Source organism: Sarcophilus harrisii, chromosome 3 (assembly GCF_902635505.1).
Source record: "Sarcophilus harrisii chromosome 3, mSarHar1.11, whole genome shotgun sequence".
Taxonomy (NCBI): domain Eukaryota; kingdom Metazoa; phylum Chordata; class Mammalia; order Dasyuromorphia; family Dasyuridae; genus Sarcophilus; species Sarcophilus harrisii.
In genome coordinates, this window is record NC_045428.1 from 575,086,796 (window position 1) to 575,099,935 (window position 13,140).

The 13,140-nt window shown below is 38.1% G+C and overlaps 1 protein-coding gene across 2 annotated transcripts in view; it reads right to left on the reverse strand.

Annotated features, from left to right (window-relative positions):
• Positions 1-11,504, reverse strand: part of CA6 (carbonic anhydrase 6) — a 47,603-nt gene extending 36,099 nt beyond the window's left edge. Inside the window, exons 1-3 of one of the 2 annotated variants that reach the window (XM_031962920.1) lie at positions 11,087-11,504; positions 3,969-4,066; positions 1,889-2,065 (exon numbers count right to left, since the gene is read on the reverse strand). In XM_031962920.1, coding sequence (XP_031818780.1) covers positions 1,889-2,065; positions 3,969-4,053 — 262 coding nt within the window. In that variant the 5' untranslated portion in view covers positions 4,054-4,066; positions 11,087-11,504. The remainder of the gene's footprint in view (positions 1-1,888; positions 2,066-3,968; positions 4,067-11,086) is intronic. The other variant, XM_031962919.1, reaches the window with a different exon arrangement.
• Positions 11,505-13,140: the final 1,636 nt, after the last annotated feature.

Sequence of the window (13,140 nt, forward strand, 5' to 3'; positions counted from 1 at the left end):
ACTCAGACTTTCCTGACACAAGGTCAAATATTTTCTATCTACTACATCACCTGGTAGACTCTAAGGAAGCACCTTTGTAGAATATACCTGCCAGAGGGTACTATTGGAGGGGTAGCTATTTCTCGCCTACCTACCATAGGATTCAGTATTGGTGCTACCCTCCTGGCAAGAGACCCCATATCTAGCTGTTAAAGAGAAAAAGACAGACAACCTCAAGAAGTGAAACCTCTGGCAGCAGAGAAAAGATGTGTCTTTAAGATAGAATTATCTGAACTGAACCAGCTACACCCAGCAAAAGAACTCAGGGAGATGACTAAGAACCATTACATAGAATTCCCAATCCCTATATTTTTGCCCACCTGCATTTTTGATTTCCTTCAGAGGCTAATTGGACAATATTTCAGAGTCCGATTCTTTTTGTACAGCAAAATAACGGTTTGTATATGTATACTTATTTTGTATTTAATTTATACTTTAGCATATTTAACATAAATTGGTTATCCTGTCATCTAGGAGAGGAGGTGGGGGGAAGGAGGGGAAAAATTGGAACAAGAGATCTGGCAATTGTCAATGCTGTAAAATTACCCATGTATATAACTGGTAAATAAAAAGCTATTAAAATTTTTTTTAAAAAGAGAGATAGAATTATCTCCAACAGCTGGCACTTCAGCTACCGAGAGTAGCAAGCCCAAAAGAATTACCTGCCCAACAGAAGAGCTGTGCCCAAGGACTAAGCAGTGGAAGGACACAATAGGAAAATAAAAAAATATCGGGGCCTGAAGTACCAGAGACATGAGCTGCCCTGGCCACATGTGTCCTTACTCACCATATTTCATTCCTAAGAAAAATGAATGAACATCTCTTAGCTATTCTTTTATGAGTTTCAGGGGTGGTGAATGTTTTTGCCCGTATAGAAGAATATTTTTTTTCATATTTCCCATTTCATTTTTTCCCTCCAATAAGCTTCTGTGATTATGTATTATATGTCAAGATTTATGACTTCTGGAGATGAGGTACCCCAAGGTGTGTGTGGAAGGGGGGAAGGGCAGAATAGAGACAAAAAAGGTAAATGTAAATTCCATATTCTAAAATTGCACTAATACCTCATTTCTAATGAAGGCAGTACAGCAAGTGGTTAAAAACAGCTGTTGAACCAATAACTAAAGGGGATCCGGGAACTGCTCAGGTGTTTTCAGACTTGAGTGCCTTTTAGTGGCCAGTATTGGCATTGCCCCCAACAGCCACAGCGGGGCAGTCACTCAATCCTCTTTTGTTGGCTCAGATATTGCACTGAGTTCATCCAAATACTAAGGTAGTATATACTACCTTAATATATTTTTTAGTTTATGATACTATATATATATTATATAATTATAATTCATAAAACATATAATTATATAATTATAATATATAATATAATAATGATTTATAATGTAATATATTGCATAAGTATGTAATATAAATATATAAAAATATCAAATATAGTCATTATATAATATAGCATATAATATTAAGCTAGATTTTTAAAGTAAATTTTTAAAAAGTAAATAGTATTTTATTTTTTCCAATTAGACATTAAGATCATTTTCAACACTCATTTTTAATAATATTTTGAATTCCAAATTTCTCCCTGCCCTAATCTCCCCGTCCCTCTCCTCAAGAAATTAGATATAAGTTATATGTGTCTGTAATTAGATTTTAACTTTTGTGCTAGCACCTAGGAGCCAAGATTCCAAACAAGTATCTCATGGATATTTCCTACCCCATGTGTTATTGCTAATTGACACATGTAATTTTCAGAGTCTATACTCTGTCTAGAGCAGGCTAGTATTTTCGTATAATCTTCAGTCCACTTGGGGGCCATTGCATCACCATATTTTTCTCTTACCTGAGTGGCCATTGTTGATCATCGGGAAATGTCCCTCCTGAGCTTTGTAGCCTGACAGTACTAGAGGCTCCAGTAATTTGTTCTCCAATAATTTGTTTGTCTGGATGTCAATGGGGGACTGTTTCTTTCCTGCACAATTTGGAAAGTTATTGGACCACGCCCCATTTCCTGTACCGTCTGTTAAGTGGGGAAAAAAGAGAAAAAAATGAAACTGAAGGTGTGGGGGGGAGTTTCCCAACTCCATGTTGGAAGAATACTAAGAGAACGCTTTATGTTGCCCCTTTTATTATTGCTGTTGTTTTTTCAGTCATGTCAAACTCTTTCTGACCCCATCTGAAGTTTTCTTTGCAATGATACTAGAGTGATTTGCCATTTCCTTCTCCAGCTCATTTTACAGATGAGGAAACTGAGGCAAACAGGGTTAAGTGACTTGTCCAGGGTCACCAACTATTAAATGTCTGAATTCAGATTTGAACTCAGGAAAATGAATCTTCCTTATTCTGAGCCCAGCACTGTATGCACTATGGCACTCCCTAGCTGCCCCTACCCTATCAAACTAATGGCATCTATCTATACACCATCTAGGTGGCTCAGTGATTAGAGTGCTGGTCCTAGAGTTAGGAAGCTATGAGTTCAGCTTAAGATGCAGGAACTTTTTACATATGTGGCAAGTCCACCCCATTTGCTTCAGCTTCCACATTTGGAAAATGATCTGGAAAAGGAAATGGCAAGTCACACCAGTGTCTTTGCCAAGAAAATCCCAAATGAGGTCATGAAGAGTTGGATGTGACTGAAAAAAATGATTCAATAGCAACAATAAAAGGGGCAACATAAAAGAAGGGAGCAGACACCCTCTCCTGCCCACCACTCCCCTCTCTGCATTATCTCTATTAGAATATAAGCTTTTTGAAGACAACTGACTTTCTATATCACTATGACTTCATACATAATAAACTACTAATAAGTGCTTTTTATTTGTTTATTAAGCACCTACTATATGCCAAGCACTGTACTAGCCACTAGATATGAGACACAGAGACAAAAACCTAAGTCTGGACCCTTGAGAAACCTACATTCAATTAGGTTGAACTGAACCTGAAGAACAGTCTTTGGCCAGACCTGAAAATAACTAAGATCTGAATAAATAAATTGCCTGAACTAATGAACCATCTATGGAGGGGACATATCACCCCCCCCCAATCTACCCCAAATCAATGAGAACCAAAAGCTTCCTATATTACCTGTAACATAAATTCTATTAAAATGTATGTAGTTTTGCATAATTTAGCTCCTTCCTGTCTCTGTCTCTGTCTCTGTCTGTCTCTCTCTTTCTCTGTCTCTCTTTCTCTGTCTCTCTCTCTCTGTCTCTCTCTCTCTCTCTTTCTCTCTCTCTCTCTCTGTTTGTCTCTGTCTCTCTCTGTCTCTCTCTGTCTCTTTCTCTCCGTCTCTTGCTCTTTCTCTGTCTCTTTCTCTCCATCTCTTGCTCTTTCTCTGTCTCTTTCTCTCCGTCTCTTGCTCTTTCTCTGTCTCTCTGTGTGTGTCTCTCTCACTCTCTCTGTCTCTGTCTGTCCCTATCTCTCTCTTACACACACACACACATACACACACACACACACACACGCAGCTGGAAAGTGTCTGAGGCTGAATTTGAACTCAGGAAGATGAGTCTTTCTGACTGCAGACTTGGCATTCTGTACACTATGGCACTACCTACCTTTTAATTTTCCAGCTTACTTTAAGACTCAGTTCAAATCCTACACCCTACCGGGGCCTTTCCAGGTCCTGAACAGCTACTAATGCCTTCCCCTTTCATACTGCCTGCATCTGCTCTGTGTGTATCTTGTCTGATCCTGTTAGTTATCGACTGTCTCCCTCTTTAAAAAGTAAGCTCCTTGAGGACAAGAAATGTTTTTGTCTTTCTTGGTATCCCCAGTGCTTGGCCAGTAGTAAGTACTTAATAAAATGCTGGTTGATTAACTGACTGGTGCTAAAGCCAAAACCCATGGGCTTTTCAGCCTGAAAGAGTCTCCAATCATTTGGCCCCCATGAGGAGGAGACAAAAGTTTGGACTGGTTATTACCTGGGTATTTCCAGCTGTGTCCACTTGAATTTCCCTCAGTGTGGACAGTGAGAAGCAGAGAAAGCAGAGCAACTAATGTCCTCATGGTGCAGCCGAGTCTGAAATCAGAAGCAGAACCAGTGGCAGCTATTTTCAGGACTGGCTGAAGGACAGTTTCTGAAGACCCCATTTGTCAGATGCAAGGATGCAGAAAATGCCATTGTTTTGGAAGGTCTCCACGTCCTGGTTCTCTTTGCCTCAGGTGCTTTCCTTGTCCTAAGGATGCCCCAATTACAAAGCCTTCACTGTGTGACTTTTCAAGGGAGTTTTGATAATGTTAGGATATTCGGCAACCACCCTGATGACTAATCAAAATGAAGATGGCTCCAGAGCAGACACCCATCTCAGCCTCCCCAAGACAGATCAGATGAGAAGGGTCCATTGTTGTGATGGTGTTATTGTTTGAAGTGAAACGTTGCAAAGGGTAAGACAGGACAGTCTGGGTAAATGGTTATTTATACTTTGTGGCCTTTTAAAATAAAAGCTTTTGCTATTTTAAGAGATTACTAATTGGTGCAGTGGATAGAGCACCAGCCCTGAAGTCAGGAGAACCTGAGTTCAAATCTGGTCTCAGGACACTAAACACTTCCTAGCTGTGTGACATTGGGCAAGTCACTTAACGCCATTTGCCTCAGGGGAAAAAAAGATTACTAGTTTATTATTTCACTCCTTTTTTTAACAATTATTTTTATTTATTCCATTAAATTTTTCCCAATTACATTTTAAAATTTTAACATTCATTTTTTTTAACTTTGGAATTCCTCATCCCCTCTCTTTGAAAAGGTAATTTGATACAAATCATACATGCACAGTCACGCAAAACACATTTCCATATTAACCATGTCGCAAAATTAAACACACACACACACACACACACACTAAAGTAAAAATAGTAAAAATTAAAAACGGAAAAAATGATGTTTGACCATCATTAGAATTCAGGCTTGATCAATTTTCTCTCCATAAAGGGACAGCATTTTTCCTCATAGGTCCTTCAGAATTATCGGATCATTGTCTTGATCACAGTGACTAAGTCTTTCACTGTTGAGCAGCATTACAATATTCCTGTTATGCCGTCCTACTGATTCTGCTCACTTCACTCTGCATCAGTTCATATACGTCCAGGTTTTTTCTGAAACCATCCTGCCCTTCATTTCTTATAGTGCAATAGTATTCCATTACATTCATATACCACAATGTGTCCAGTCACTCCCCAATTTATAGACACCCCTCAATGTCCAATTCTTGGCTACCACAAAGAGAGATACTCTGACTATTTTTCCACAAACCAGTCCTTTTCCCTTTTCTTCCAACAGACCTATTAGTGCTATGGCTGAGTCAAAGGCTTACACAGTTTTATAGCCCTTTGGGCATAATTCCAAATTGTTCTCCAGGATGGACCAATTCACAGCTCTACCAAGAATTCATTCATATCCCAATTTTTCTGTATACCCTCCAGTATTTGTCATTTTTCTTTTCTGTCATGTTAGCTAATGTAATAGGTGTGAGGTGGTATCTCAGAGATGTTTTAATTTGCATTTCTCTAACAAAACCCTTTTTTTTAAGTCCAAAAAGTATAAACAACCATTTACCCAGACCGTCGTCTTGTACTGTTTACATCATCTCACTTAAAGCAATAGCACCATCACTATGATCTCTTCTCATCTGTTCTGGGGAGGCTGAAATGGGAGTTTGACTTGTCTTTTCAGGAGGCATCTTCATTTTAATTCTCCATCAGGGTGGTTGCTGAACATCCTAATATTATCAAAATTCCCTTGAAAAGCCACACAGTGAAGGCTTTGTAATTGGGGCATCCACAAGATCAAGAAAAGCACCTAAAGCAAAGAGAGCCAGGATGTGGAGACCTTCCAAAACAATGGCATTTTCTGCATCCTTGGAGCTGGCAAATGGGGTTTTCAGAAACTGAGAGAGCCCTTCAGTGATGCCCCAAAAACAACTGCCATACTCACATCTGACTGCATCTGTTTTGGCCATAGAGAATATGACTCAAAATACAATTTCCTCCTTTGTGAAATTTAAGGTTTGGACTAGGTGATCCTGATCTGCTCGGCCACCGCAGGAAGAACAATGGCCAAATGGGGTCTTGGTATCAGGAAAAATTCCCTCTTAATTAGAACCATGTCAAAATGGAATGAGCTGCCTTGGGAGGGCATTGGAGATCTTCAAGAAGAGGATGGATGATCATTCCTTAGATATGATATAATGGGGATTCCTTCTGATATGGTTTTAGCTAGAATGCCCCTGAGCTCCTTTCAAGCTCTTTAGTCTATGATTCTATGATTTCTTTCAGCTCTAAATCTTTGGTATGATACTTGTCAGTAATTGTCAACAGTGACCCACCTAGAGCCTCAACTATACAGATGGCAGGGGCCATGATTATCTCCTTTTCAGTTCCCACTTTCTAGAATTAATTACAAGCTAAAAAATACCAAATGGAATAAATTAGGTTCTCTTATACCACTACACACCTGTCAGATTGGCTAAGAGGACAGGAAAAGACGATGATGATTGTTGGAGGGGATGCAGGAAAACTGGGACACTGGTGCATTGTTGGTGGAGTTGTGAATGGATCCAACCATTCTGGAGAGCAATTTGGAACTATGCTCAAAGAATTATCAGACTGTGCATACCCTTTGATCCAGCAGTATTACTACTGGGCTTATATCCCAAAGAGATCTTAAAGAAGAGAAAGGGACCCACATGTGCAAAATGTTTGTGGCAGCCCTCTTTGTAGTTACTAGAAACTGGAAACTGAGTGGATGCCCCTTAATTGGAGAATGGCTGAACAAGTTATGGTACATGAATGTTATGGAATATTTTTGTTCTATAAGAAACTTCTTTCAGAAGAAAGAGAGCAGGATGATTTCAGAAAGGCCTGGAGAGACTTATATGAACTGATACTGAGTGAAATGAGCAGCACCAGGAGATCATTACATACTTCAACAACAATACTATATGAGGATCAATTTTGATAGAAGTGGCTATCTTCAGCAATGAGAGGATCCAAATCAGTTTCCAATTGATCAATGAAGAACAGAACCAACTATACCCAGCGAAAGAACACTGGGAAATGAATATGGACCACAACATAGCATTTCCACTCTTTCTGTTATTGTTTGCTTGCCTTTTTGTTTTTCTTCCCAGGTTATTTTTACCTTTCTAAATCCGATTTTTCTTGTGCAACAAGAGAACTATATAAAAATGTATACATATATTGTATTTAAGATATACTTTAACATGTTTAACATGCATGAGACTGCCTGCCATCTAGGGGAGAGGGTGGAGGGAAGGAAGGGAAAAGTTGGAACAGAAGTGATTGCAAGGGTCAATATTGAAAAATTACCCATGCATATGTTCTGTCAATAAAAAGCTATAATAATAATAATAATAATTAGGTTCTCTCCTTCTCTGAAACCAGCAATTAACTATAATACCAATGTAGAGCCTATGGCAGGTGAGCAGAATCACTATTCATCCCTATATTCAATTCAGTTAAAAAAAAATGTGTCAGTGATATAATGGATCAGAGTCAAAAAGATGAGTTCCCACTCTTGACATGTACTAGTGGGATGATGCTGGCTAAACCATATGTGACCTCTTTATGCTGGAGCTAACCCTATAAGACTGTGGGTTGTAGAGAAAATATCAACTTGCTCTGGTTGGCAGGAAGTTTTCTAGCTCTGGGAGGAACTTGAAAACACCTTCTACAATGCATTCACAGGTCTAGTCCCTCTCCTATCCCTAAATGCAAAGCACTATCTTAGATGCTAGGAATACAGAAATGAAATTTTGCGTAGCCTACTAGGAACTTATTTTCTGGAAGGATAAGGGTACGGGAAGAACAACATGAATACAGGTAATGTGGCAAAGTGGATAGGGCACTGGATTGGAAGTCAAAAAGAGTTGGTTCAAATCCCTGCCTTAGATACTTACTATCTATCCATCCTTGAAAAACAATGTAACCACTCTGTACCTCAGTTTCCCCATCTGTAAAATGAAGGAGTTGGATTCAGTGGTCTCTAAGATCCTTTCAAGCTGTAATCCTATGATATTGTGATTATATAGGGAGTTGATAGGGCAAAGGAAAAGAAAAAAATCAAATAAAAAGCTTTATAAAAACATGAAGTGGCAGAACTGAATGGAATGGAATAAGGATTAAGGAAAGCTTCATAAAGGAATAGGTGGAAAGCTGAGCCTTAAAGGAAAAGATACATTCTGAAAAGTCAGAGAGGAAAAAGGACTACACTCCAGGCACGGGCCACGGCTTGTGCAAATATAGGAAGGTTAAGAAATGGTCTATCATATTCAAATGACAGCAAGTAGCACAGTTTGACTTATTGATGAATTAATACAGTAAAGCAAAATAAGATGTAAGGGACAGTCTGGAGCTCGAATGAAGAGAGCTATAAAATCCAGAGTGAGGGACTTGTCATTTATCTGCAGGGAAACAGATGAAAGATGTTTGAGCAGAGAAGTGAGGTAGCCAAACCTGCACCTTAGGGAGACTATTTTGACAGGTGTATGAAGGATGGATTCAAAGAAAGGTGAGGATGATGGAAGGAAAATCAATTAGGAGGTAATTTCAAAATTGTCTATGTGGGAGGTAATGAGAGTACAAACTTGGGTGGTGACTGTGAAAAGAGAAAAGAGAACCGTTGTGAAAAATGTGTGTGTACATGTACATATGTGTGTGGGAAGAGGGGGGAAGAAAGACAGGAAGAAGAAGGAGAGAAGAAGAAGAAGAAGAAGAAGAAGAAGAAGAAGAAGAAGAAGAAGAAGAAGAAGAAGAAGAAGAAGAAGAAGAAGAAGAAAAGAGGAAAAGAGTTGGGAGAGAGGGGAAGAGAGAGAGGGGAAAAGAAAGAGATAGAGAAAAAGAGAAAGAAGAGAAGAGAAGAGAAGAGAAGAGAGAGAACCATGTTATTGGACAGAATACTGATCTCAAAGTCAGGAAGACCTGGGTTCAAATCATGCCTCTTACATCTACTGGACAAATGACCTGGGCTCAACCTCTTGGTGCTCTAGATCAAATGGTTCTCAAATATTTGTCTCAGTATCTTTATACTATTAAAAATTATTGAGGAACTGTCCAAAAATTATTTATGTGGGTTATATTTATAAACATTTACCATATTAGAAATAAAAACTAATTTTTAGTTTGTAGACCCACTGAAAGAGTTTCAGAAACTCCAGGATTTTCTGGACCACATTTTGAGAACCACGAGACTAGGCAACTCTCCATAAGTTATGGAGAAGATGCCAATTTCCTCTGATGACCTTTCTCCACTGGGAATTCCCTCTAGCAAAACAATCACAGGTATAATGCTTATCCTCTTTATATTTGAAGTACCCAGAAGACTTCTTTCCTTCCTCATACAGACATGTTCTAGATATTGTTCTAGATACTGAGAATCTAAAAACAAAAATGAAAAGTGATAAGTGGTGATCAAGTTATCTAATAGCTTTGCATTCTGGATAAATGAGCTGTTACTTAGGATCCTCTTCAATGGACACTGGCAGCTGGGTGGTGCAATAGGGTATAGAACACAGGCTTCAGACACTAGAGTGTGACCCTGAGCAAGCCACTTAAACTTCGACTCAATTTCCTCAACTTTAATATAATAATAGCATATTCCCCCCAGAGTAGTTGTGAGGTTAAAATGAGATAATATTTGTAAGACATTTAGCATAGGACTTGGCACATAGTAGGTATTATATAAATGCTTATTTCCTTTTCCTTTATTTATAAACCACTTAGCACAGTACCTGACACATAGTAGGTACTATATAAATGCTTATTTCCTGACCCCTCATTTATAAACCATCACAGTGCTTAGCACATAGTAGGTACTATATAAATTCTAGATTATTACTATAAGAAGGTGTTTTACATATCCATTATCAGTTCTAGAGACGTGATAGATCCAAGATTCTTTAAGCTTAACAACATAACACAAAAACCACAAACCAGAAAGGTTTCCAATCATTCAATAGTAGAACCACGGAAGGTATATAAAATGCTTGCATATTCTCCTTTATTTCTTCCAAGTTCTATTACCTCGACTTTCTTTGCTTTGATTTTTTCTAAGTTTACTTGTTTGGGCTCCCTCCATGTTCTGAAAACTTTGGGGTTATCTCATTAACGTTTGGGTTCAATATCTGCTTCTGATTCATCCTAGCTGTGTGGCCTTCCCATTAATTTAGGCAACTTTCTAAGATCATGAGTTGCACTGAACTGCACTAAAGGAAGAGCTTTCCTCACCTGGGAGTTCCCTATACCATTAAAATCACAGATCAAGTGCCTATTCTTTTTTATCTTTACTAAGGAATATCCTGGTCCTTATTTTTTCCTTCTCCATTTGGTTGTTTACTTTGCTTCAGCTGGTTGCCTAAAAATAAGCTAAAAAGATTTTCTCTTCTTATTTGTGAGATCATAAATAGATTCTTAAGATGAGATTGTTTCTTTCAAATTGAACCAGAGATGATCTATTAAGTAGATACTTCCTTGTCTCTGAACCTGGACTATATAAAATGTGCTGCTTCCTCTTCCCTAATTCTTGCTTTTCCCCCACTAAGTCATTCTAATTTTCCAACTCTTTTCCAACCCTCCTTCAATTATGTAGCAGCATACTGACTTCATTGACAAGCCTACTTTGCTTTCTTATTCCCAAATGAAATATCCCTGTAGTTTCCCAAGTTAAAAATAATGATCCATCCTGTGGAGGAGCCCAATTCTTCCACCTCCTTCTTCTAAGAGTTTCTTTGGCCCCTGAAAGTTGAAGTCTTCCATCCTTCCCAGGCTTTCCCCTAAGGCATAATACATACCTGTCTTTTAGAGGTGTAAACCAGCAGGAATTGCTTCTTCCTATTAATCCTCTTTGTCTAGATCCACCTCAAAAACAACAACAACAACAACAACAACAAAAAAAAAAAAAAAAACACTTTTCCTCTCCTAAAATCTATATGGACCCAGACATGAACAAAACAGGAAAGGCTTTTTAGCCAATCAGGATATTGATAGACCACTGATACTCTGTAGCCCTCTTCCACTGCAGACTCACCAAAGGAACTTCTGTTGCAATTGGATGTCCTGTTTCCATCTCCTGTCTCTGGGAACATCTGTTGTAAAGCATTCTGGAGTCCTGTTTATATCATGTGAATACACTTCTGTCTACCATCGCCCAATTCATTTTAATAGAGCCTTTAATAGAAGCCCTGCCTTGGTCAATGGACAATGGATAATCCTAAGTCAAAACAAGTCTCAAATTGTCACCTGGTTTTTCCTCCAAGATCCAGGTGTGCAGGGAACAGGGTAAAATGGGCAAGCTAAGCCAAAGCAGGTTCTTGTCCAGAATAAGGAAAAGGGTTGAGAACATAAATTTGGACTTGGAAGAACTCAGAAAATTTAGCATCGTCATGACCTCACCAACAGGAGAATTGACTTATTTCATCTGTATGTATATACTTGTCATTGGGGCTCACCCAAGACAGAACACCTCAAGAATCTTTGTTGATCAATGTGGAAGATGAAACAATTGACACAAAATGGAACATCTCCATAGCAACCTATTCACATTCACAATAAAAATAGGGCCACCCTCTGAGGACTTTACCACTCAAATTTTGATCGCTTCCATGGAAGTACTATTATTATCCCCATTTCACCTCTAATAAAGTGAGGCATCAGAGGTTAAATGGCACAGCTAGTAAGTGTCTGAGATTGATTTTGAGGTTAGGTCCCCTAGATCCAATAATCTCTCTACTGAACCATGTCCAGAAGCCAAGAGCACATCAGGAAGTACCAATCCATATGGCTACTTTCTAGCACAATAGAGGAATTCCCATGCAGCATGTGCTCTGTCTCCATGGAAAAGGACATCTATATTGATCTCTTGTTGAAGGATGAAGGTTTCATTTTGCTAAGATGTCTCAAAATCTCTTTATGGTCCCTCATGACTGGAGGATATATTAGTGAGGATTGGTCATTGTGTGTCATGGATGGACACAACATAGAACTGGACATGACTAAAACAACTGAACAACAAAAGAGAAGACATAAATGGGATAGGATTCACAATAAGGTCAGAAATATCTGAACTAGTGGGATCATAAATCTCCTCAATTAGTGAGGAATATATTTCTACCCTTGAGACTCAGTTATTATTCAGTAAGTGCAAAATACAATGAAGAGAAAATCTTTATTCCCCATATTCATTTCCAAAGGTCATCCCCCCAAAATATATTTTCCTTTTGTTTTCTCAGTGCTCAGTTATAAAACTTTCTCTCTTTCTTTAAAATAATCTTTTATTTTTTACAATTAAATATAAAGACAATTTTTAATATTCACTTTTTAAAATTTTCAGTTCCTTGAAATTAAGTGGATGCCCACCAATATTGGTTGAATAATGTCTGATAGATGAATGTAATATCTGAATAAGTTATGATATATGAAGATAATAGAATGTTATTGTTCTCTAAGAATGATGAGCAGACTGATTTCAGAAAAGCCCGGAAAGACCTACATAAACTGATGCCGAGCAAAGCAAGCAGAACCAGGAGAACATCGTATACAGTCACAGCAAGATAATGTGATGGTAACTGTGATAGACTTGGCTCTTCTCAATAATGTGATGAATCAAGGTAATTCCATTAGACTTGGAATGGAAAATGCTCTTCATATCCAGAGAGAGAACTATGGAGATGATTCCTTGTGGATTGAAGCGTAGTATTTTTACCTTTTTATTTGTCTTTTTCTTTCTCAGGTTTTTCCCCTTTTTCTTGCACAACATGACAGATATGAAAATATGTTTAAAAGAATTCCATATATTTAACCTATATCAGATTGCTTGCTATCTTGGAGGAGAGAAGTAAGGGAGAGAAAGAGAAAAATTTAAAACAAAGTTTGATCAAAATGAATGTTGAAAACTATTTTTACATGTATTTGAAAAAATAAAATACTATTGAAAAAAAATAATGCAAAATAAATAAATTTTGAGTTGCAAATCTGCTCTTTCCTTCCCTTACCTCCCCCTGCCCTGAGTTATAAGCAATTTGATATGAGGTATACATGTTCAGTCTTAGAAAAGATGTTATCATATTAGTCATGTTGTGGAAG